General features: G+C 35.8%; 1 protein-coding gene across 3 annotated transcripts in view; it reads left to right on the top strand.

Moving 5' to 3' along the window:
* Window positions 1-27542, top strand: part of PRSS12 (serine protease 12) — a 504723-nt gene that overhangs the window by 433 nt on the left and 476748 nt on the right. Inside the window, exon 2 of one of the 3 annotated variants that reach the window (XM_053703591.1) lies at window positions 620-1163. In XM_053703591.1, the coding sequence (XP_053559566.1) occupies window positions 752-1163 (412 nt within the window). In that variant the 5' untranslated portion in view covers window positions 620-751. Of the gene's footprint in view, window positions 1-14; window positions 1164-27542 lie in introns of those variants that run through there. The other 2 variants (XM_053703592.1, XM_053703590.1) reach the window with 2 other exon arrangements.

The raw sequence follows: 27542 nt of genomic DNA, 5'->3' as shown, positions 1-27542 counted from the left end.
TGCTAACTTCTGGGTTTTTTCTTTCTTTCTATTTGTTTCACTTTTTATGACTCTGTAGAATATTTGGTTTGGAAAGAACTTTTTTTTTTCCCCAAGAATTTCATTCTCTATAAAAAGTATAGATTTTCCATCTGGACTGTTAATGATTATTATTATTTAAAATCCTTAGTTATTTTTACTTTTTTATTTGTTTTTCATGGATATTAACAATACAATGTATATGTGCTATCTAGCTTGTGATCATTTTCTCTACTATTACCAAAAAACACGATTACACCATCTGTGTCTAATTCTCATCCTGAAATGTTGACATTAGCAAGTACATCCAAAAAATTCACAAGGATAAATCTGCATACTTTAAGTACTATAACTATCAGACACTAACTAAGAAGTGGCAACTCCTCTACAGGAAAATCTCCAAGTCAGATTTAAAGAAAAATCTAATAGAGCAAAGAAAAAAGTTTTGGAATTGGAATTGTGTATTTTTCTTGTTCTTCATTCTCCTTCAATAAGTAGCCAAGCCTGTGTATCCCCCTTACCCCTCCTTCTTCCTCTCATTTTCCGTTTTCTTAACACAGGATTGGTCTCTCTTTGTCAGTCTTGTTTTACTATGTTGTAGAGCTACAATTCTTCCTGCATGAATATGAAATGGGCTGGATTGAATTAGGGGGAAGTGGCAGCTCCACCTCTCTCATCAGATTCAGGACTAGATTAGTGGTGGAGATGGAACAAACCAGACAGTACTGGCAGCATGACAATAACCAGCTTTGCTGTGGCTCTAATTTTAGGGATCATCCCTATAGCCAGCTGCTTTGACAAGTCCTCCAGTTCATCCATCTATCATCTTCTCCACCAGCACCAGCCACTTCAACCACCTCGTCCCCCATCCCAGTATCCTCAGCCTAACCCTGCTTCCCATCACCACACTGGTTGCCCAAAATACAAAGGGAAATGGGGATCTGTTGGTGACTTTGTTAATGTAACAGAGTTTGGTGCAGAATGCTTAAACTGGGTGGACGTGCCCACTTACCTGGAGAGAACACCAGGTAAAGGTCTGGGAGACCACAACTTCTGTAGGAACCCAGATGGGAGGAGCAAACCCTGGTGCTTCTTCAGGAATAACCATGGAAGGGTGGACTGGGGCTACTGTGATTGCAAACAAGGTGAGTAATTTCAAGTACAGCTGCTAGAATTAACCAATAAACAAATTAGTCATATTAAGATACCATCTTTCTACAGCTTATTATGTAGAATTGATTTTCTATATATATATATATATACACACACAAGTTTGTTTTCCAGAGGGGTTAATTCAGGGCTTAAAATTATGCTGGCAATAAAATGTGTTTTATACCAAGGGGTTGCATTATATTTTTTTTTACCTAGAGATGTGTGTGATATAGTCCATTACAATATCTGTAGATAAATTATGTTATAAGCTTTTTAATTAGAATATGTTCTGTGCCAAAATGTGTTGTTTAATCTTTTCTGTAGCACTTATTGGGCACTGCTGGTCACTGCTCCTATTTCCTTATGGCAGATCCTCTACATATACTATATATATGACTAAATTCAGGGATCTCCTTGACACTTGGTTTAATGTTAGGTTAAAAAATAAACTCTCCTGGTGCTGTAATTCTTCCTGCCTCCACATCTGTCTTTCATTTGTCTATGCATTTAGTAACACTACAGAATTGAATTATCATTTCTATTTGAAAACCAACTCAATATAACACTTAACTTTCTTAGAAGTTTCTATCTTTTCAAATTCATCCATATTTAATGTACAGTCATGTATAACATTTTTATAATTCAATTTAGATATTTATATATTTAAATAATTTATATATAGAGCTGCTTGCAAGTTGTTTGCCTCAAAGGGCTAAAATAAAAAGGTCCTTATTATGAATAATTAACAAGCTGTAATGGTTTTATCAAGCTGTATCATTATGCAGGATAATTTTATTGACATCAAGGAGAGAGTTGTGGATATCATTATTTATATAATGTCTGCCACAGTCTCTGTTGTAAAGGCTCAATAAAATAAAGGGCATCTGACATCAGCCAATCTCAAGGCCACCAAAGCCATTGCTTGCAAATTATATAAAATATTTAGTAGGAACAGAAACCCAAACCATTCTGACAATATTGCAATACCTTGTATTATTAAAGCAAAACACATTCACTTTAAATGGGGTTACTCAACTTGTGAGTGCAATATATGTTGATATACATTTATTGCTGGTTATTTTGCCTTGTGTGTGCTATAGTTTTGCAGGATATTAAATATTGCCCACTTTACTTGCACAGCCTTCAATAGACCAGGTTGGTAAAATAGAAGTTCTTGAATAACAATGATATGATCAATAACAGGTTTTACACAAACAACATCTGACAGATGAGTTCACTGGCAATTAGGAGAAATTATAATGATAATTAGAACAATCCAACCTACTGTTTACAGCAGATAATTCAGATTAGTCCTGGAAAAAAAAAAGAATTGTCAAACTGAAAGTAGTATGAAAACTTTCCAAACATATTTGATCCGTTTGTTTTAGAATCAAGGATATTTTCAACACGCAATAAAATATGTTCTGTCTTGATAAAACTTTTTCAGATTATGATATTTTTCTTGAAGTGTACACTGTATGTTTTCAAATTGCAGGTACCCTAATAAAATTCCAGAAAAAGGCTATATTGGCACTTGCTATGTAGAAAAATTCAGTTAGTGAAATAGCTAAAGTAAGGCTTGTTTTTAAGAAGTGATGAATAACTATGTGTTGGTTTATTAGTCTGTGTAAACATTATTATTATTATTAGTAGTAGTAGTATTAATAGTAATAATGGTGCAACAACTGGTATATGACATTTTAGCAAAACACTACTTAAAAAGGCAAAAAAAAAAGAATAGATATATTTATGTAGCACTTATTTATCAAGGTGATTCTACTAGATAAAAGGTTTCTGAGCTTACTGATTAATGTCTCTTTATTCTGCTACTTACAAAGTGAATGCCACAAGTTCAAGTGCTGGACACATTAAGGTGGCAATTTCATAAATTGTAAGATTATTATTTTTCCTTCAAAATTTTTGGTTTAGAAATAATTTCAGTACATCTAGTAGAGAGGGAGAGAGAGAGAAAGAGAGAGGGTGCATTGCATATATAAAGATGCAGGCACATTCGTTTTGCAGTTGTTTGAAGTCATTAACCCATGAATGTGCATTGTCCTTATATCACTTTCAGATAAGGCAGAATGATAATATTTTAAAGAAACAAAGAAACATTAAAATAATTAAATTATTTTGTTGCAATTAAAAGGGGTATGAAATTATATATATAGATATATATATATATATATATAATATAGTATATATATATATATATATATATATATATATATATATATATATATATATATATATATATATATATATATATATATATATTTTAATGATGTTCCTGTGCTAAAAAAATGTATTTTTATGTTTGTGTTTTATGCTTATCAGCTAATGGGAAATTTTGTTTATAACCCTTTAAATATGCAAAATTTGGAAGGCAGATTTATCTGTTTAATAAATTTGTGTTTCTGGTACTGAAGCTAACGCTGAAGGGCTAGCTCAGGAAAAGCAGACTTGTTTGAACTTCTTTGCTGTCAGCTAAGCTTGCACACATGAAATATAACATTTCTGAGATTTGTGTCAGGAGCAAATGCCCAAAGCACAGAAAACAAACATTTTTAAAGCATTCTTTATATATTTTTCGTGTTTAAATGAATGTTGTATTGTATAAATAATTCATGCAAGCCAATAGAGAGAAATGCAAAGAGTTCCAAATGAAGAAAGTAATATCCTACTCCTTTAAATTGTTGTTATCAATTCAATCTAAAGTCTGAGTTTTGAAACTTAAATTTATGAAGAATTGTGCAAGTTGATAGCTTATCAAAGCATTTGCATATTTAGAATACATTTTCTAAATACCTGAATGCCATTTTCTAACATAGTTTTTGGGGCCCATTTATCAAGCTCCGAACGGAGCTTGTGGGCCCGTGTTTCTGGCGAGTCTTCAGACTCGCAAGAAACAGCAGTTATGAAGCAGCGGTCTTTAGACCGCTGCTCCATAACCCTGTCTGCCTGCTCTGATGAGGCGGACAGGAATCGCCGGAAATCAGCTTGATCGAGTACGATCGGGTTCATTGACACCTCCTGCTGGGAGCTGCTGGTGCAATGCTGAATACGGAGAACGTATTGCTCTCCGCATTCAGCGAGGTCTTGCGGACCTCATCCACACTGTCAGATCAAGTACGCAAGACCTTTAATAAATAGGCCCCTAAGTGTTGTCATGTAATGTAAAAAATATATTTGACAATGGGACAATAAATACCTTGACATTTTAAAATAAATTGTTTAGTTTTGTATATTAAAACAAGTTTGCATTATACTTTCATTTATTTTGTCCCATTTTCAAGTAATTTAGCTCTGAAAACTGAGCATTTTCTTATTCTCAGAACTTAAAAAATAGGCCTGCTGATTTCTGAAGGCTAACCTTGATACATATATTTATCTAATTGGCTTTTAACAGATAAGAAGTGCAAAACAATGCACGTTATACTAACCTTGTAAAATGCAGATTCAAGGCCACATTGACTCCTTCAAATAAAGCAAGTGGTGGGTTGAGTTAATGTATTGAAAAACAGTTGCAGCAAACAAGAAGTTTATTAGTTTTAAAAAACATTTAGACTTGGATGATACGTTATTCTATAACAAGACAACATTACATCGTCCCTTTAAGATAAAACAGAACAAGCAGCATTTATTCCTGTGTAATAAAACAACAGATTGCTGTATTCATAGCTCTAATTGGTAGTAGAGTAAAAAAAACATTTTCCTTTTCCTTGAATGACAAAATGTCAGATGTTTTCCAATAATAAGGGCATGAGAGACACAGCAGCATAATGTTCCATTTTGGCATTTTCCTTTGAACTGAAATTAAATGACTACAATTTATTTGTTTTGACGTATCTGTGTCTATTATTCTTAAACCACAAATATGTAAACATTACTGATAGATTTTCCAACAAAAATTTGGCTGTGAAACATTTCCATTTGACATAAATTATAAATACATATATTGTTGACTGTCATAAATGTATAGTTAAAGGGACACTAAACCCAAAATTTTTCTTTCATGATTCAGATAGATAATACAAATTTAAACAACAATCCAATTTACTTCTATTATTTATTTTGCTTCATTTTTTAGATATCCTTAGTTGAAGAAAAAGCAATGCACATGGGTGAGCCAATCACATGAGGCTTCTATGTGCAGCAACCAATCAGCAGCTACTGAGCCTATCTAGATATGCTTTTCAGCAAAGAATATGAAGAGAATAAAACAAATTAGATAATAGAAGTAAATTAGAAAGTTGTTTAAAATTGCATGCTCTTTCTAAATCATGAATTATAAAATGTGGGTTTCATGTCCCTTTAAGAGGAGAGAGTGGTAAACTGCAAAATGTAGTAAGGGCTTTCATGAAGTTAAAGGGACACTCAAGTCAAAATTAAAGGGATAGTAAACCCAAAATATATTTCTAAATTATTAAAAACATTGTGGAATATAAATACTTTTTGTAATTTATCTATATTAAATGTTTTAAAGGGTTTACCTATATTTTCTGTTATAAAATGCAATGTCTGTCAAACCCATCATTAAGTTCATTATAGCAGCCCTATAACTGTGGTCTACTTGGGTAGAACCATCATGGTGCCCCACAGGCACAGTTTGTTTACACTCATGACTCGTGCATGCCAATATGTGTTCTTATCTATGCTCTTCCTTGAGGCTCATCATCCACAAAGCGCCGGAAGCATAACAAGAGGTTTGTGATATCTCAGTCAGAGGATGTGGCTGTCAAGACAGCAGAAGTGCGCAAGCGATTCTTCAAAAACGTTAGTGCGCATGCAATGTTTAACCCAAGCTCAGACCATCAATATGATAATTAAGATGGTGCCACTGCTTCTTGATTGGATGGAGCGCAATTATGCATATTTAGAAAGTGTTGCCCACTTTTATAGGCGTTCGTTGTCGCCGATTTTATAAAAAATAAATATAAATATTTCACGTACTTAGAAGCTTCATTTATAATCAAAGTAAGTACATTTAATAAACTTTATATTCATCTTTATAAAACATTCGTTTTTATGTATGATTGGTTACAAAGATTTCTAGCCCTTTAAAGGGACATAATACTCATATGCTAAATCACTTGAAACTGATGCAGTATAACTGTAAAAAGCTGACAGGAAAATATCACCTGAGCATCTCTATGTAAAAAAAGAAGATATTTTACCTCACAATTTCCTCAGCTCACCAGAGTAAGTTCTGTGTAAAAAGTTAAACTCAGCTGCAGCCCAGCTGCAGGTAAAAAAAAAAAAATTAAGAAATAAACAGCAGCCAACCAACATCAGCAGTGCTGAGGTCATGAACTCTTTTACTGTGATCTCATGAGATTTCACTTAACTCTCATGAGATTTCATAGTAAACTTCCTTACACTGAATAGGGAAATAAGATGAGTGTGCACGACAGCTCGCTCCTTCTGCTGTCCTGGGACAGACATACTGATTTGCTGCTTAGTAGTCCTTTACAATTGGATGTGGCTACTGAGAAACTTTTGAGGTAAAATATCTTTCTTTTTTACATAGAGATGTTCAGGTGATATTTTCTAGTCAGCTTTTTACAGCTATACTGCATCACTTTCAAGTGTTTCAACATTTGGGTATTATGGCCCTTTAAACTTTCATGATTCAGATAGAGCATGCAATATTAATTTACTTTCCAATTTACTTCCATTAACAAAATGTGTGCAGTCTTTTTATATTTACACTTTTTGAGTCATCAGCTCCTAATGAGCATGTGTCTAAATTCACAGAATATACACATATGCTTTAGTGATTGGCTGATGGATGTCACATGATACAGAGGGAGTGGAAATAGACATAACTTTGACATTTGTTAGAAAAATATCTACTGCTCATTTGAAATTCAGTCGTGGTGATATTAATTGCGCTATACACTGAAAAAATATTACAATAGGAAAAATAAAAATATATATATATAAATTTGTATTTAAACAATTATTTTGGTCTTAAAAATATGTTTTGAATAAAATACACTTATATTTGTGACAACAGAAAAATTCGCTGTTGTGGTGCCAGGGAACCTGACACTATATGCACAGTACCTTGTAGCAATGTCCAAACACAAAAAGACTTAAAGGGACAATAAACCCAATTTTTTTGTTTCATGATTCAGATAGAGAATACCATTTTAAATAACTTTCTAATTTACTTCTATTATCTAATTTGCAACATTCTCTTGATATTCTTTCCTGAAAAGCATATCTAGATATCAGTAGCTTCTGAGGGCTGCACATAGATGCCTCATGTGATTGGCTCACCCGTGTGCATTGCTATTTCTTTAATTAATTATATCTAAAGAATGAAGCAAATTAGATAATACAAGTAAATTGGAATGTTGTTTAAAATTGTATTCTCTGTCTAAATTATGAAAGAAAATGTTGGGTTTAATGTCCCTTTAAGGCATTTCCACTGCAGAATCCTGTGTACAGACTGTAAATAAGTCTAAATTTCTTATAATGCGATGCTGGTGTATAATCCCTTCAATACCAAGGGGAGTCACAATGCCTGGTCCTTGCAGACTTGATCCAGCCCGGTTTTTCCTAACCAGAGCTTCGTGTAGGGTTACATATACAGGTAGCCCTCAGTTTACGCCAGGGTTAGGTTCCAGAAGGAATGGTTGTAAATCGAAATTGTTGTAAATTGAAACCCAGTTTATAATGTAAGTCAATGTGAAGTGAGGGAGATAGGTTCCAGGCCCCTCTCAAAATTGTCATAAGTAACACCTAATACATTATTTTTAAAGCTTTGAAATGAAGACTAGACAGCATTATAAACCTAATAAAATAATCACACAACTCATAATATATAATTAAACTAAGTTAAATGAACAAAAACATTTGCTAAACAGCATTATAAACCTAATAAAATAATCACACAACACAGACATCACTTGCATTTCTCTGCAAACTGTTCTTTCTATGCATTCCAATCTGGACTGAGTTATAGACAGGAAGATCATGTTCCTTTGAAATCTGCTCTATAGCTCAGATCTGGTTAAACTGATTAATTTCAGCTTGCTTGGCTTTACTGCAAAACAAGCGGTCAGCTCCACCTACTGGCTATTTTAATAAATGTACTGCTTCTCAATGCTTTTCAATAGCAGTCACATGACTGGAAAAAAAGGTTGTTATTCTGAAACGGTGTAAATTGAACCGTTGTAAAACGAGGGCCACCTGTATAGACAAGCTTGAAATTCAGACTATTGTCTTTTTAGCATGCATTTGTTTATTGTGCAAGTCATCATAAAAATCTAAAAAACAGAACAGTCACGATTTAAACATCAAAAGTAATAATTTGCAAAAGGTCTACTTTACTGAAAGCATTTCATATGAAACAAAAAATGAAATCCATAGTGCTTGAGTAGAACTTTCAAGTCAGTATAAAACAGTGTGACACACTATCTTAGATCTGGTCTCCAGATCACAATATAAATCAGTAAAACCACACTTTGTAAAATATATCAAATTTTACAAATCACTCGGGCCTAGAAATCTGCAACAAGTTTACATTTGTTATAGCTAATACTTATTATGGTCCTGTCACATTAAATTCATTAAGTGTTACTGTGATATTTTAATCATCATACAGAAAATAGATTTCAAAATATGAAAATGCAAAATGCATTAGATGTTTCATATTTTGAAGGAAATATCAATCACAATAAAAAATTGTATTGTTTTTATATATGAAGCTTACATTTTAAAACATTTTTTACAATAAAAATATAAATATTGCAAGCTTATATCTTAAATGTACTTGGGTCATATCATTTATGAACAAAGAGCAAAAGGAGAAATAAATATATATAAATAATGTACCATGTACTCTCAAATTAAAAGATGAAGGAGCCAATTTATATATTTTAGTTAAATTAAATTAATGCACATTATAAGATATTTTTAAACTGGTGGAGCTGCTTAGGTGTGTACAAATTTGTTTATAAAATAAAATAGGTTTATTCATTTTTATCTTTAAATCAAAATATTTATTTTTGAAATGTATTCTTAGTGTTTTACACCTACATTTTTAACCGCAAGAGACTTGAGATATGGTAAGCAAAATAACTGTTAGGCTCTACTGTATATGAAAAAAGCTACTATTTTTTGTGTTTCCCAGAGATATGCTTAACGTATCTGGATATTATCAAAGCCAATCACTCACAATTATAGTGGTCAATTATATTCTGTTGGCTCCTTCTGTTCTCAAGAGGTTTTACGGAGTAATGTACATACTGCATGACTGGGCAAGGTTTAGTACATAGCAAGCCCAGGGCATTGAAATCTGTTAATGAAAGAGAAAGTAGAAATTGTTTTAACCATGGGAACGTACTCACTAGAAATAACTTGACCTAAATTCACAATATAGAAATCTATATCAAGCAGTGTAATGTATGATTATATACTTGCACTTATTTGTATATAACCTTTGATACATATGGCACTTTAATCCAGCTGACACTTTCCGCTCAGTTTTTGGCAAATAAGTATGATTTTGGTTATGGTTAGTAACTCACCTAAAAACGACATGACTTTATTTTGAGTGAGCGCTTGGTGGATTACTTTTTCTTATGAATTTCTTATTGAAGTGTAACATGGTCTCCAGTACTCATCTATACCTGTAGGTTTTTGATAAGAGGTATACTGTATACCGCCTTATGATAATATGTATGTACATTTTTGGATGGGCTGTAAATGAAATGCAAAAAACAAAGAATAGATGTATTTGTGTAGCACTTAATTAACAAGGTTATTCTACTAGGTAAGGTTTCTGAGCTTAGTGATTAAAGGGACAGTCTACTTCAGCATTTTTATTGTTTAAAAAGATAGAATATCCCTTTATTACCCATTTCCCAGTTTTTCACAACCAACACTGTTATAATAATATAATTTTTACCTCTGTGATTACCTTTTATCTAAGCCCCTGCAGACTGTCCCCTTATTTTAGTTCTTTTGACAGACTTGCATTTTAACTAATCAGTGCTGACTCATAAATAACTCCAAGGGAGTGAGCACAGTTTTTTTTTATCTATAAGCCACACATGAACTGTCTAACTGTGAAAACTGTCAAAATGTACTGAGATAAGAGGTGGCCTTCAAGGGTTTAGAAATTGAGCCTACCTAGGTTTAGCTTTCAATAAAGAATACCAAGAAAACAAAGCAAATTTGATGATAAAAGTAAATTGAAAAGTTGTTTAAAATGGCATACCCTATCTGAGTCATGAAAGTTAAATTTTGACTAGACTGTCACTTTAATGTCTCTTTATTCTGCTATTTATATAGTGAATACCCCAAGTTCATGTGCTGGAACAAACCTTATGGTGGCAATTTCATAAATTGTAAGGTTATCAATTTTCCTTCATAACTGTTGGTTTAGAAATTGCTTCACTTCATGTAATAGAGAAGGAGACAGAGAAAGAGAGAGGGTGCATATATAAAGATGCAGGCACCTTAGTTTTGCATTTTTTCAAAGGGACAGTCAAGTCCAAAAAAACTTTCATTTTTCAAATAGGGCTTGTAATTTTAAACAACTTTCCCATTTACTTTTATCAACAATTTTGCTGTGTTCTCTTGGTATTCTAGTTGAAAGCAAACCTAGGAAGGCACATATGATAATTTCTAAGCCCTTAAAGGCAGCCTCTATTTTATTTACTTTTCACAGCAGGGGAGAGCAAGTTCATGTAGGCCATATAGATAGTATTGTGATCACGCCCGTGGCTAGTGGCAGACACTGCACTAATTGGCTAAAATGCAACTATATGCAAAATAACTAAAAGTCATATGATTAGGGGCGGTCAGAAGATGCTTAAATACAAGTTAGTCACAGAAGTAAAAAGTGTATTAATATAACAGTGTTGGTTTTGCAAAACTTTTGAATGGGTAATAAAGGGATTATCTATCTTTTTAAACAACAAAAATTCTGGTGTTGACTGTCCCTTTAAAGTCATTAACCTATGAATGTTCATATTCCTTATATCCCTTGAAATGTATTGTATATCAAGCAGTGTACTGTCTGATTATTTACTTCCATTCATTTGTATATAACCTTGGATACATATGGCACTTTAATCTAGCTGACACTTGCCTCTCGGTTTTTGGACAATATGAATAATTTTGGTTATGGTTAGTAACTCGCTTGAGAACTACATGACTATATTTTGAGTGCTTGGTGGGTGACTCTTTCTTATGAATTTCTTATTGAAGTGCAACATAGTCTCCAGTACTTATTATAAATAATTAATGAGCTGTAATGATTTTATCAAGCTGTATCATTGAGCAGGATAATTTTATTGACATCAAAGAAGAGAGTCATGGATATAATTATTTATACACTGTATTACTTATTTATAACTTTATTTGGAAACTGACATGTTAAGTGTGTATGCCTGTTCTCTGATCCCACTTATTTAGTTATAGAGATATGAAACACTTCCATATTGTAATAGCAAATCTTTAATTATACATAGTAAACAAACCTTTGAAATATACTTTAGTTATTCATTTTCAAGTAATTAAACTCTGAAAACTGAGGGGATTAACAATTCTGAGAATTGGAAGTGCACACTGCTTCACAAGCCTAACCCTACCACATATGTGTCCCTAACGGACCTCGGCAGAGGTGATAAGATATAGTAAAACAATGTTTGTTTTAATAACAAAATGAAAGTGCCAAGTCTTGTATACTCTAGAAATAAATCCACTTTAGCTCTTCCAAATAAAGCAATTAGTGGGAAAATTTGGCAATTGAAAAACAATTGCAACAAACAAGGTATACTAATGTATTTTAGTGTTTTCACTGTTGGTTGGTATGTTCACTTATTTCAATACTACAGAAAAGTCCTGTAATTAAAAGGTTTTTTTATGTCCATTGACCTTGAACTCACTTATGCAAAGTGAATCAAGGTGCAAACAAGCAATGTTTCAGGCTTAAAGGGACATGAAACCCCCACATTTTCTTTAGTTAATCAGATAGATCATACAATTTTAAACAACTTTCCAATTTACTTCTATTATTTAATTTTCTTCCTTCTCTTATTCTTTGCTGAAACGTTTATCTAGGAAAGATCAGGAGCAGCAAAGAACCTAGGTTCTCACTGTTGATTGGTGGCTGCATATATACACAGATTGTCATTGGCTCACCCATGTGTTCAGTCTGCAACCAGTAGTGCATTGCTGCTCCTTCAATAAATGATACCAAGAGAATGAAACAAATTAGATAATAGAAGTAAATTAGAAAGTTGTTTAAAATTGTATTCTCTATCAGAATAATGAAATAATTTTTTTGGGTTATAAGTCACTTTAACTATCCCTTAATCATGTCTGAGACATTGTCTGTCTGTATCTTGACCCAGATGAAATAATAAAGGTAATTTTTCTAAATCTACGACTGGACTTGCTTTGCATATGTGTTTATATGAGATTGGCCTACCCTTGTCCATATGCCTATAAATATGGAGGTGCTATCTAATTCCTGTATTTCTTGAACTCACATATGCCACATATTGACTCAAATATCAAGCATGAGTTTGTGGAAAACTTTTTTGCACTGAAGTGGTGAGAAAAACGTTTCTTCCAGATCAATTTAGCTTTATCTTTTTAATAAATCAAATTTAGCTACAGTATTCATAGCTCTATAATCTGATTTTCTTTCATGTAATTGGCAAGAGTCCATGAGCTAGTGACGTATGGGATATACAATCCTACCAGGAGGGGCAAAGTTTGCCAAACCTCAAAATGCCTATAAATACACCTCTGACCACACCCACAACTCAGTTTTACAAACTATCCCTCCTATGGAGGCGGTGAAGTAAGTTTTTGCTTGATTTTTATTATTTCTTCTATGATAGGTGCTTCTAAGCATTCTGAAGCCCAATTCCTCTCAGAGTACAGTGTTTGTCAGAGGGATGTGAAGAGAGTATCGCCTATTGTTTTTTTTATGGTTTTTCTCACGGAAAATCTTTTCAATGGTCGTAGGGATTCATCTCCTACCTCCCTTTTCAGATCGACAATATACTCTTATACCATTGCCTCTGCTGATAGTTTTCATTACTGGTTTGGCTATTTACTATATGTGGATGGGTGTCTTTCGGTAAGTATGTATCATTATTTAAGACACTCTCAGCTATGTTTGGCGCTTTATGTATTTATATAAAGTTCTAAATATATGTATTTACTTATATTTGCCATGAGTCATGTGTATTTCCCTTTGCAGTCTGGCAGTTTCAATATGGGAATCATGTTTTAGGAAGTTTTTGTCTTACCTGGGGTATAGTCTCTTTTCCAATTTGACTTGTTTTTCTTTTAAAACTTGCAGGGAAATTAGGCTCGCGAGGGTGCAAAATGCTGTTATTTATTGCGTCATACTTGACGAGAGAATTTTTTGGCGCGAATGTGCAACTATGATGATGCAAATTCATAATTTCCTGCGTCTTGGTTGATGTCAGGTTGTTTGGTGCGAAGTTGTGTTTGTTATGACACGAGTTGCGTCATTTCCAGATGTTTGTTGGCGCCAACAAATTTTTTATACTTACTTTTGCGTTGTGCGTCATACTTGGCACAAAAATATTTTAGTTTTATTTTACCTCACTTCCTATATGCTCCTTGCCTTCTTTATGCTCAGAGGGCTATGCTATTTGCTTTTTGCTTTTTGTAGCATTTGCATTTTTTCCCATTCCTGAAACTGCTATATGTGGAAATAAGATATTTTTGTTTAAATGTTATTTTTTCTTTTACATTTTATAAGATGTCTCAATCTGATCCTGTCTCAGAAGCTGCTGTAAGAACCATGCTGCCTGAAAACAGTTCTACCAAAGCTAAGTGTATCTGTTGTAAGCTAGTGGAGATTATATCTCCAGCTGTAGTATGTAACAGTTGTCATGATAAGCTTTTCCATACAGAAAATGTTTCTATTAGTGCTAGTACAGTATCTGTTGTTCCCTCAGCATCTAATGTACATGATATCCCTGTTGATATGAAAAATTATATTGCTGATGCGATACAGAAGGCTATGTCTGTTATTCCGCTTTCAAATAAACGTAAACTGTCTTTTAAAACTTCTCAAAATACTGATGAAATTTGTAATGACCGGCAACATACTGATATATCCACCTCTTATGAGGATCTCTGACTCAGAAGATCCTACTTGACACTGATAAATCAACTTATCTTTTTAAGATTGAGTATATTCGTTCCTTGTTAAAAGAAGTGTTGATAACTTTGGATATTGAGGAGTCTGGTCCTCTTGATAATAAATCCAGTAAACATTTAAATTCCGTCTATAAACCTCCTGTGATTACTCCTGAGGTTCTCCTTGTTCCTGATGCTATTTCTGATGTGATTGCTAAGGAATGGTCTAAGCCTGTTAGTACTTTTGTTCCTTCTTCAAGGTTTATAAAGTTGTATCCTTTGCCAGTGACTAAATTAGAGTTTTGGGAAATAGTCCCTAAGGTTGATGGGGCTATTTCTACTCTTACTAAGCGTACTACTATTCCTATGGAAGATAGTACTTCTTTTAAGGATCCTTTAGATAGGAAAATTGAATCTTATCTAAGAAAAGCTTATTTACATTCTGGCTATATTCTCAGACCTTCCATTTCTATTGCTGATGTTGCGGCTGCATCAACCTTTTGGTTGGATAGCTTAGCACAATGGGAAAAGATTCTGATTTGCATAGCATTGTTCATTTGCTTCAACATGCTAATCATTTTATCTGTGATGCTATTTTTTATATCATCAAGATTGATGTTAAATCTATGTCTTTGGCTATTTTAGCTAGAAGAGCTTTATGGCTCAAATCATGGAATGCTGACATGGTATCTAAATCTAGGTTACTATCTCTATAATTCCAGGGTAATAATGTATTTGGTTCCCAGTTGGATTCTATTATTTCCACTATTACTGGGGGGGAAGGGAGTTTTTTTTGCCTCAAGATAAAAAGTCTAAGGCTAAATCTAAAGCTTCTAATCAGTTTCGTTCCTTTCATCAGAATAGAGAACAGAAAACCACTCCTTCCCCTAAGGACTCTGGCTCCAATTGGAAGCCATCTTCGAGTTGGAATAAATCCAAGCCTTATAAGAAACCAAAGCCAGCCCCCAAGACTGCATGAAGGTGCGGCCCTCAATCCAGTTCTACTGGTGGGGCAGTTGAAATTATTTCAAGACGTTTGGGCAGGTTCCGTTCAGAATCATTGGATTCAGAATATTGTCTCTCAGAGGTATCGAATAGGTTTCAGAATAAGACCTCCTGTGAGAAGATTTTTTCTCTCTCACGTTCCAGCAAATCCTGTGAAAGCTCAGGCCTTTCTGAAGTGTGTTTAAGATCTGGAGCTTTCAGGTGTAATTGTACCAGTTCCACTTCTGGAACAGGGTTTGGGTTTTTATTCAAATCTATTCATTGTCCCAAAGAAGGAAAATTCATTGAGACCAGTTCTGGATCTGACGTTTTTGAATCAACTTGTAAGGGTCCCAACTTTCAAGATGGGGACTATAAGGGCTATTCTGCCTTTTGTTCAGCAAGGTAATTACATGTCCTCAATAGACTTACAGGATGCATATCTTCACATTTCGATTCATCCAGACCATTATCAGTTTCTGAGATTCTCTTTTCAAGACAAGCATTACCAATTTGTTGCTCTTCCATTTGGCCTAGAAATAGCTCCAAGAATCTTTTCAAAGGTTCTCAGTGCCCTTCTATCTGTAATCAGAGAGCAGGGTATTGCGGTGTTTCCTTATTTTGACGATATCTTGGTACTGGCTCAATCTTTTCATTTAGCAGAATCTCACACAAATCAACTTCTGTTGTTTCTTCAAAGACATGGTTGGAGGATCAATTTACCAAAGAGTTTCTTGATTCCTCAGACAAGGTCACCTTTTTAGGTTTCCAGATAGATTCAGTAACCATGACTAGTCTTTAACAGACAAGAGACGCTTGAAGTTGGTTTCAACCTGTCTAAACCTTAAGTCTCGATCATTCCCTTCAATGGCTATGTGCATGGAAGTTTTAGGTCTCATGACTGCAGCATCGAACGCGATCCCCTTTGCTCGTTTTCATATGAGACCTCTGCAGCTTTGCATGCTGAATCAATGATGCAGGGATTATACTCGGATATCACAATTGATATTCTTAAATCCCAACACTCAACTCTCTCTGACTTGGTGGTTAGACCATCATCGGATTATTCATGGGGCTTCTTTTGTTCGTCCTTCCAGGACTGTGATTTCAACAGATGCAAGTCTCACAGGTTGGGGAGCTGTCTGGGGTCTCTGACAGCATAAGGAGTTTGAAATCCTCAAGAGGCGAGGTTACCAATCAATATTTTAGAACTCTGTGCTATTTTCAGGGCTCTTCAGGCTTGGCCTCTTTTAAAGAGAGAATCATTCATTCGTTTTTAGACAGACAATATCACAACTGTACAAAAACAAAGTAAAGGAGCACCTCCACAGAAACGGAATTTAAAAAATAGTCTTTATTCCAAAAATATGTAAAAAATGCAAAAGCCATAGCACAGCAAAGGTCGAGTGATAACGGTCACATCCCAGTGACCCACTGATGCGTTTCGGCTAATGAGACATATGGTCAGACGGCCATATCCGGCCCCTTTTAAATTAAGAACTTAGTTCTAATTGGATAAAACCAAAAAACTGGGATTTAACCCCTATCCTTCCTATATTGCTTACAAACATAATATTCACAACATTAACCACCACATAGGAAGAATTAAGTGAAAAGCAGAAAAACAGAAAAACAAAGACACAGTTAAAACAATACAAATAAACTCACATGGAAATACATAGTGTTATAAAGTGGAGTAATCCTATGTTGCCCACATTGGGATAGGTCCAATACATATATAGAGCTACTACAAACCCAATTAACACAGACAGCATGTATATATCTTGTCCCTACTATTATTATCAGGTTAGACCATATTAGGTATACTCTATTCATGGATATACATTATATAACACCTAAGGCATAAAATACAACTTAAGAGCATATGTATCAGCGTGTATATACAATACTAGTTGTAATGAAGTTAATGCATAAAGAAATGGAATTAGAGAGCCAAGCTATTTTTAAACTCCCTATATTTATACAAGCTCATATGCTTGGTACGCATATGTTTCTGGATGATAAAACCAAAGATTTTCTATTGGTAGATCACCCAGTGAGCCCTATCTTCAATTTCTTGCCCAAAGTCCATAAATCCCTCTCCAATGTGGTTGGTAGACCTATTATCAGTGGTATTAACTCATTATTTGAACATGTCTCACAGTGGCTGGATGAAATACTCCAACCCCTGGTTAACCAGCTGCCAAGTTTTCTGAGAGATACAAAACAATTACTTTTGGAAATGGAGACTATCACTTGGGAGGGGGATTACAACTGGCTGACTGTAGGAAGAATCTATCTATGCTTAAGGCGGACGATGTATTGGAAGACATTAGCCCCAATAAGTGCAGATTTGCGTTTAGGAAGGGGTTGTCCATAGGTAATAGGATAGCACCTACTCAACTTAAATCGGAGACTCCTAGAACTAGTTCATGGCTACAACATAAAGGGGTTTTTAGATGTAGAAACTTTCAGTGTAAGACCTGTGAGAAATTAGACAATAGAACTGGTTTCAAAAGTAGTGTAACAGGAGAAATCTTTGAACATTCAAGTTGTACCAACTGTAGAGCCACATATTCTGTCTACCTTATTACATGTACAGAGTGTGAAATACAATATGTAGGCCTCACTACAAGGGAGGTGAGGTTCAGAATTCGTGAACATTTGTCAAGCATCAAACTTAGCAAACTGACGACACCTTTGGTTCTACACTTCAAGAATTTTCATAATAAAAGCAGTAACACGCTTAGATGGACCATAGTGGAAAATGTTAGAACCAATACAGGGAGTGCAGAATTATTAGGCAAGTTGTATTTTTGAGGATTAATTTTATTATTGAACAACAACCATGTTCTCAATGAACCCAAAAAACTCATTAATATCAAAGCTGAATAGTTTTGGAAGTAGTTTTTAGTTTGTTTTTAGTTATAGCTATTTTAGGGGGATATCTGTGTGTGCAGGTGACTATTACTGTGCATAATTATTAGGCTACTTAACAAAAAACAAATATATATACCCATTTCAATTATTTATTTTTACCAGTGAAACCAATATAACATCTCAACATTCACAAATATAAATTTCTGACATTCAAAAACAAAACAAAAACAAATCAGTGACCAATATAGCCACCTTTCTTTGCAAGGACACTCAAAAGCCTGCCATCCATGGATTCTGTCAGTGTTTTGATCTGTTCACCATCAACATTGCGTGCAGCAGCAACCACAGCCTCCCAGACACTGTTCAGAGAGGTGTACTGTTTTCCCTCCTTGTAAATCTCACATTTGATGATGGACCACAGGTTCTCAATGGGGTTCAAATCAGGTGAACAAGGAGGCCATGTCATTAGATTTTCTTCTTTTATACCCTTTCTTGCCAGCCACGCTGTGGAGTACTTGGACGCGTGTGATGGAGCATTGTCCTGCATGAAAATCATGTTTTTCTTGATGGATGCAGACTCCTTCCTGTACCACTGCTTGAAGAAGGTGTCTTCCAGAAACTGGCAGTAGGACTGGGAGTTGAGCTTGACTCCATCCTCAACCCGAAAAGGCCCCACAAGTTCATCTTTGATGATACCAGCCCAAACCAGTACTCCACCTCCACCTTGCTGGCGTCTGAGTCGGACTGGAGCTCTCTGCCCTTTACCAATCCAGCCACGGGCCCATCCATCTGGCCCATCAAGACTCACTCTCATTTCATCAGTCCATAAAACCTTAGAAAAATCAGTCTTGAGATATTTCTTGGCCCAGTCTTGACGTTTCAGCTTGTGTGTCTTGTTCAGTGGTGGTCGTCTTTCAGCCTTTCTTACCTTGGCCATGTCTCTGAGTATTGCACACCTTGTGCTTTTGGGCACTCCAGTGATGTTGCAGCTCTGAAATATGGCCAAACTGGTGGCATCTTGGCAGCTGCACGCTTGCCTTTTCTCAGTTCATGGGCAGTTATTTTGCTCCTTGGTTTTTCCACACGCTTCTTGCGACCCTGTTGACTATTTTGAATGAAACGCTTGATTGTTCGATGATCACGCTTCAGAAGCTTTGCAATTTTAAGAGTGCTGCATCCCTCTGCAAGATATCTCACTATTTTTGACTTTTCTGAGCCTGTCAAGTCTTTCTTTTGACCCATTTTGCCAAAGGAAAGGAAGTTGCCTAATAATTATGCACACCTGATATAGGGTGTTGATGTCATTAGACCACACCCCTTCTCATTACAGAGATGCACATCACCTAATATGCTTAATTGGTAGTAGGCTTTCGAGCCTATACAGCTTGGAGTAAGACAACATGCATAAAGAGGATGATGTGGTCAAAATACTCATTTGCCTAATAATTCTGCACTCCCTGTACAAGGGGTGGCGACAGAGTCTATCCTGGGCAAAAGAGAGGTGTTCTGGATACACAGAATGAAGACGAGAATACCTTATGGTTTAAATTAAGAGTTTGATCTGATTACAACATAGGATTACTCCACTTTATAACACTATGTATTTCCATGTGAGTTTATTTGTATTGTTTTAACTGTGTCTTTGTTTTTCTGCTTTCACTTAATTCTTCCTATGTGGTGTTTAATGCTGTGAATATTATGTTTTTAAGCAATATGGGAAGGATAGGGGTTAAATCCCAGTTTTTTTGTTTTATCCAATTAGAACTAAGTTCTTAATTTAAAAGGGGCCGGATATGGCCATCTGACCACACTATGATTATGGCTCATTAGCCGAAACACGTCAGTGGGTCACTGGGATGTGACCGTTATGCCTCGACCTTTGCTGTGTTATGGCTTTTGTATTTTTTTACATATTTTTGGAATAAAGACTATTTTTTAAACTCTGTTTCTGTGGAGGTGCTCCTTTACTTTGTTTTTGTACGATGGATCTGAAATACCTGTGAGCTCTCGATGGAATTGGTTCCCCTGCGCCCCTACTGCCATTCACATGATCAGAGATCTATCTGACGTCACAGATTACGCATGTACCCAGCTAAGGGAGGAGAGAACGCGTTGCACGCCGAAGGTGTTTTGCTGGTTATCTGTGAAGGGTAGAGTCTCCTAAGAATACAGTTGGGGGATCCGGTTGCACTGGATCGAGAAGATGAAGTTCGGCAGCTACTGAACCTCTATGTGAGTTACTTCCACTGGGTGTTGATTTTTCAGTGAGTACTTGGAAGTTGTTTGCATTGGGCATTATACTTATGATCTATGTTATTCATGGCTATGAGGGCAGTGGGAGGCTTAATGGACTTATGTGGTGATTCCTACTGGTGCATAGCGCAAGTGGTGTTTGTTTAATATCACAACTGTGGGATATGTCAATCATCAGGGTGGGACTCACAGTCCTTTAGCAATGAAATAAGTATCTCAGATACTTCCTTGGATGGAATCCAACTTCTGTCTAATTTCTGCAATACATATCCCAGGTGTAGACAATTAAGAAGCAGATTATCTCAGCTGTCAGTCTTTGCATCCAGGGGAGGGGTCTCTCCATCCAGATGTATTTTGTCAGATTGTACAGATGTGGCGTCTTCCCAAAATAGATCTGATGGCTTCCCATCTAAACAAAAAGCTTCCTAGGTACCTTTCCAGGTCCAGGGATCCTCAGACGGAGGTGGTGGATGCCTTAGCAGTTCCTTGGTTTTACCAACCTGTTTAAATTTTTTCCGCCTCTAGTTCTTCCAAGGGTGATCTCCAAGATCATATTGGAACAATCACATGTGTTTCTGATAGCACCAGCATGGCCTCACAGGTTTTGGTACGTGGATCTTGTCCGGATGTCCAGTTGCCAACCTTGGCCACTTCCTTTAAGGCCAGACCTTCTGTCTCAAGGGCCGTTTTTCCATCAAGATCTCAAATCGTTAAATTTGAAGATATGGAAATTGAACGCTTAGTGATTAGTTATAGAGGTTTCTCTGACTCAGTGATTAATACTATGCTACAGGCTGGTAAATCTGTTTCAAGGAAGATTTATTATCGGGTTTGGAAAGCCTATATTTCATGGTGTTCTTCTCATAAAATCTCTTGGCATTCTTTTAGAATTCTAGAATTTTACAGTTTCTTCAGGATGGTTTGGATAAGGGTTTATCTGCAAGTACTTTGAAGGGACAAATCTCTTCTCTTTCTGTTTTATTTCATAGAAAGATTGCTAAACTTCCTGATATTCATTGTTTTGTTTAGGCTTTGGTTCGTATCAAGCCTGTTATTAAATCAATCTCTCCTCCTTGGAGTCTTAATTTGGTTTTGAAGGCTTTGCATGCTCCTCCTTTTGAGCTTATGCATTCTTTGGATATTAAACTACTTTCTTGGAAAGTGTTGTTCCTTTTGGCTATCTCTTCTGCTAGAAGAGTTTCTGAATTGTCTGCTCTATCTTACGAGTCTCCTTTTCTGATTTTCCATCAGGATAAAGCTGTTTTGTGGACTTCATTTAAATTTCTTCCTAAGGTTGTGAATTCTAACACAATTAGTAGGGAAATTGTTGATCCTTCTTTGTGTCCTAATCCTAAGAATGCTCTTGAAAGATCTTTACATTCTTTAGATGTCGTAAGAGCTTTGAAATACTATATCGAAGCTACTAAGGATTTCAGAAAGACTTCTATTTGTTTTTTTTTTCTGGTTCCAGAAGAGGCCAGAAAGCCTCTGCCATTTCTTTGGCATCTTGGTTAAAGCTTTTGATTCACAAGGCTTATTTGGAGGCGGGACAGTCTCCGCCTCAGAGAATTACAGCTCATTCTACTAGATCAGTCGCCACTTCTTGGGCTTTTAAGAATGAAGTTTCAGTTGATCAGATTTGCAAAGCAGCAACTTGGTCTTCTTTGCATACATTTACAAAATTTTGCCATTTTTATGTATTTGCTTCTTCAGAAGCAGTCTTTGGTAGAAAAGTTCTTCAGGCAGCTGTCTCAGTTTGATTCTTCTGCTTATGATTTAAGTTTTTTTCTTGAAATTTTTAAGAGACATTTTTATGTTTGGATTTAATTTTCTCAGCGGAAATAGCTGTTGTTATTTTATCCCTCCCTGTCTAGTGACTCTTCTGTGGACTTCCACATCTTGGGTATTTCTATCCCATATGTAACTAGCTCATGGACTCTTGCCAATTACATGAAAGAAAACATAATTTATGTAAGAACTTACCTGATAAATTAATTTCTTTCATATTGGCAAGAGTCCATGAGTCCCACCCTTTTTATGGTGGTTATGTTTTTTTGTATAAAAGCACAATTATATTTCCAGTTCCTCTTTTTGTATGATTTTTTTTACTCCTTATTTGTATCACCTCACTTCTTGGCTATTCGTTAAACTGAGTTGTGGGTGTGGTGGGAGGTGTATTTAGAGGCATTTTGAGATTTGGGAATCTTTGCCCCTCCTGGTAGGATTGTATATCCCATATGTCACTAGCTCATGGACTCTTGCCAATATGAAAGAAATTAATTCATCAGGTAAGTTCTTACATAAATTATGTTATCTCATATAGTTCTTGTACATGTCCTATGTAATCCAGTTTTGATACACAGATGTTTCATAAATAACTGTTCATTTGTCTTTAATGTATTTGTTTTAGTTATTAAAGGGATAGTAAACCCAAACATTTTATTTTATGATTCAGATAGAACATACAATTTTACTTTCCAATTTACTTCTATTATCAAATTTGCTTCCTTATCTTGTTATTCTTTGCTGAAGGAACAGCATTGCGCTACTGGCAACTAGCTGAACACATCTAGTTAGCCAATCACTAGAGACAAATGTATGCAGGCACCAATTAGCAACTGCTCCCACTGGTATATGATATGTGCGTATTCTTTTTCAACAAGGGATACTAAGAGAGCGAAGCACATTTGAAAATAGAAGTGAATTTAAAAGTATCTTAAAATGGCATGCTCTATATGAATCAGGCAAGTTTAATTTTGACTTTCCTATCCCTTTAAACACTTTTTGTATGCTTTCTAATGTGTGAAGGTATCAGTATTTTACTTTTTTTTAACATCCAATATATTATTTAGCTGCTGTAAAGAACACAAGATAGATAAACCATGAGTTATGTTTTGTTTCACACAGCAGTGCTGTTTTATTTCAAACAAAGACAACATGAATACAAATAAACATGATATATGTTTGTGTCAGTAAATCTATAATAGTTACCATGTGGTCTAACATAGAGGTGTTTAGCATTTATCCTTAACGGAAAAGTCTAGTAAAAATTAAACTTATGATTCAGACAGAACATGCAATTTTAAACAACTTTGTATTTTACTCGTATTATCAATTTGTATTCGTTCTCTTGGTATCTTTATTTGAAAAAGCAATAATGTGTGCTTAGGAGCCGGCCCATTTTTGGTTCAGCACCTGGGTAGCACTTTCTGATTGGTTTCTAAATGTAGCCACCAATGAGCAAGTGCTACCCAGGTGCTGAACCAAAAATGGGTCGGCTCCTAAGCTTACATTGAAATAAAGATAACAAGAGAACGAGGCAAAATTGATAATAGGAGTAAATGAGCAATTGAAGAAATAAGTGTTGGTTTATATAAAGTAGTGGGTAGTCACGTGTCCCTTATCTAATTGCTTCTCATGAGGAAAGCTGGAGACTGATATAAAATAGTCACTAATGTGTGCAAACAATGGATGTGTAACATATAGCAATGTTAAAGCAACCTAAAACCCACATTTTTTCTTTCATGATTCAGATATAACTTGCAATTTTAGATAACTTTCAAATGTATTTCTATTACAGTGGGGCAAAAAAGTATTTAGTTAGCCACCAATTGTGCAAGTTCTCCCACTTTAGAAGATGAGAGAGGCCTGTAATTTTCATCATAGGTATACCTCAACTATGAGAGACAAAATGTGGAAACAAATCAAGACAATCACATTGTCTGATTTGGAAAGAATTTATTTGCATATTATGGTGGAAAATAAGTATTTGGTCACCTACAAACAAGCAAGATTTCTGGCTCTCACAGACCTGCATCTTCTTCTTTAAGAGGCTCCTCTGTCCTCCACTCATTACCTGTATTAATGGCACCTGTTTGAACTTGTTATCAGTATAAAAAACACCTGTCCACAACCTCAAACAGTCACACTCCAAACTCCACTATGACTATGGGGAAGACCAAAGAGCTGTCGAAGGACACCAGAAACAAAATTGAAGAACTGCACCAGGCTGAGAAGACTGAATCTGCAATAGGCAAGCAGCTTGGTGTGAAGAAATCAACTGTGGGAGCAATAATTAGAAAATGGAAGACATACAAGACCACTGATAATTTCCCTCGATCTGGGGCTCCACACACGATCTCTCCCTGTGGGGTCAAAATGATCACAAGAACGGTGAGCAAACATCCCAGAACCACACGGGGGGACCTAGTGAATGACCTGCAGAGAGCTGGGACCAACGTAACAAAGGCTACCATCAGTAACACACTACGCTGCCAGGGACTCAGATCCTGCAGTGCCAGACGTGTCCCCCTGCTTAAGCCAGTACATGTCCAGGCCCGTCTGAAGTATGCTAGAGAGCATTTGGATGATCCAGAAGCGGATTGGGAGAATGTCATATGGTCAGATGAAACCAAAGTAGAACTGTTTGGTAGAAACACAACTCGTCGTGTTTGGAGGAGAGAGAATGCTGAGTTGCAACCAAAGAACACCATAACTACTGTGAAGCATGGGGGTGGCAACATCATTCTTTGGGGCTGTTTCTCTGCAAAAGGAACAGGATGACTGATCCGTGTACATGAAAGAATGAATGGGGCCATGTATCGTGAGATTTTGAGTGCAAACCTCCTTCCATCAGCAAGGGCATTGAAGATGAAACGTGGCTGGGTCTCTCAGCATGACAATGATCCCAAACACACCGCCCGGGCAACGAAGGAGTGGCCTCATAAGAAGCATTTTAAGGTCCTGGAGTGGCCTAGCCAGTCTCCAGATCTCAACCCCATAGAAAACCTTTGGAGGGAGTTGCCCAGCGACAGCCCCAAAACATCACTGCTCTAGAGGAGATCTGCATGCAGGAATGGGCCAACATACCAGCAACAGTGTTTGACCTCTGTCATTGCCAACAAAGGATATATAACAAGGTATTGAGAAGAACTTTTGATATTGACCAAATTCTTATTTTCCAATATAATTTGCAAATAAATTCTTTCCAAATCAGACAATGTGATTGTCTGGATTTGTTTCCACATTTTGTCTCTCAAAGTTGAGGTATACCTATGATGAAAATTACAGACCTCTCACCTTCTTAAGTGGGAGAACTTGCACAATTGGTGGCTGACTAAATACTTTTTTGCCCCACTGTATCTGTTTCATTCTCTTTGTATACTTTGTTGAAAAGTATACTTAGGTAAACTCAGATGCTGCGGATTGGTGGCTGCATATATACCCCTCTTGTCATTGGCTTATAGCTAGCTCCGAGTAGTGCATTACTGCTCCTGCAACAAAGAATACCAATTAAAGGGACACTGAATACCATGATTCAGATAGAGCATGCAATTTTAAGCAACTTTCTAATTTACTGCTATTATCAATTTTTCTTTGTTCTCTTACTATCTTTATTTGAAAAAGAAGGCATCTAAGCTAAGGAGTCAGCCAATTTTTGGTTTAGACACCAGGACAGCACTTGTTTTTTGGGTGAAAAATGGGCAGGCATCTAAACTTACATTCTTGCTTTTCAAATAAAAATACCAGGAGAATGAATAACATTTTTATAATAGGAGTAAATTAGAAAGTTGCTTAAATTTGCATGCTCTATCTGAATCACAAAAGAAAACAATTGGGTTCAGTGTCCCTTTAAATAAGAGAAGTAAATTGGAAAGTTATTTGAAATTGTATTATCTTTCTGAATCATGAAAAAAAAATAGGGTTTCATGTACCTTTAAATGGAGTTTAAAGGGACATAAAATTGCAAGTGTTCTATGGTTTCTAATGTGTTCCAATGTTCTGTTATTGCACTTATTCTTGCCAGGGCAGGAATGCACTACTAGCATTTAGCTAAACAGATTTGGTGATCCAAGAACAAACACCAACTAGTTCCCAGTAGTTCCTTGCTGCTCCTAAGCCTACCTAGATATGCTGTTCAACAAAGCATATCGATAGAACAAAATACATTGCTTGCAGAATTAAATTGCCAAGTCTGCTAAAGTCATATACTCTATTTGAAGCACAAAAATTTAATTTTTTTTTGTGTCCCTTTAATCTTTGTGAGATAGATACTTTATCAGCTCATTTATAATTGTCTCTAACTGGAATCAGCTGGCGGCAGGTGACAAGAATAGGCTTTTAAATCTATGATGAATAAGATACAACTTGAAAGCACACATTAGTTTATAGAAGCTCAGGTGCATTAGAAAACCTGCAATTTATAGATACAGGGGACAAAACAAATAATTATAATATATTCCAAATGTTTATACTAAAATGTTGTAAACATATTTTTTTAATATTGCCTTTCCTATAAATATTTTAAATTACCGGTATCACACACATTAAAAATACATCAAGCATTACCATTAAATAGGATTGCATAATTAACAAGTGCATAACAAAAATACACTGCAATAACACCTACTCTAAATTTCAAATACATAGTAGATTTTTTCTGACAAATTAATTTTCACCCCAGTTTGCCAACCTCCTGTATCATGTGACAGCAATCAGCCAATCATAGACTAGTATATGTATACACTGGGGACTTGCACGCATGCGCAATAGTAGCTGGTGCCTCAGAAAGTGTGTATATAAAATGACTGTACATAATTTAATAATGGAAGTAAATTGGAAAGTCTCTTAAAACTACACACTCTTGTTAAATTATTATTTAATTTTGTCCCTTTAATTTGTAGGAGAAAAGGCTGGATTTGACCTTATCAGCTAATGAGACCAATTTAACAAATGTCTTGTGGACCTGATACGACAGTGCGGATCAGGTCCGCAAGACATCGCTGAATACAGCGAGTGATACGCTCTCCGTATTCAGCATTGCACTAGCAGCTCACAAGAGCTGCTGGTGTAACGCCGCCCCCTGCAGACTCGCGGCCAATGGGCCGCCAGCAGGGGGTGTCAATCAACCCGATCGTACTCGATCGGGTTGAATTCCGGCGATTCCTGTCCGCCTGCTCAGAGCAGCCGAACAGGGTTATGGAGCAGAAGTCTTTGTGACCGCTGCTCCATAACTTGTGTTTCTGGCGAGTCTGAAGACTCGCCACAAACACGGGCCATCAAGCTCCGTTCGGAGCTTGATAGATAGGCCCCATAGTCTACTGGGC

The sequence above is a fragment of the Bombina bombina genome, chromosome 2, assembly GCF_027579735.1.
Source record: "Bombina bombina isolate aBomBom1 chromosome 2, aBomBom1.pri, whole genome shotgun sequence".
Classification (NCBI taxonomy): Eukaryota; Metazoa; Chordata; class Amphibia; order Anura; family Bombinatoridae; genus Bombina; species Bombina bombina.
The sequence above is the reverse complement of the archived record's forward strand: the minus strand, read 5'-3'. Positions and strand labels throughout refer to the sequence as shown.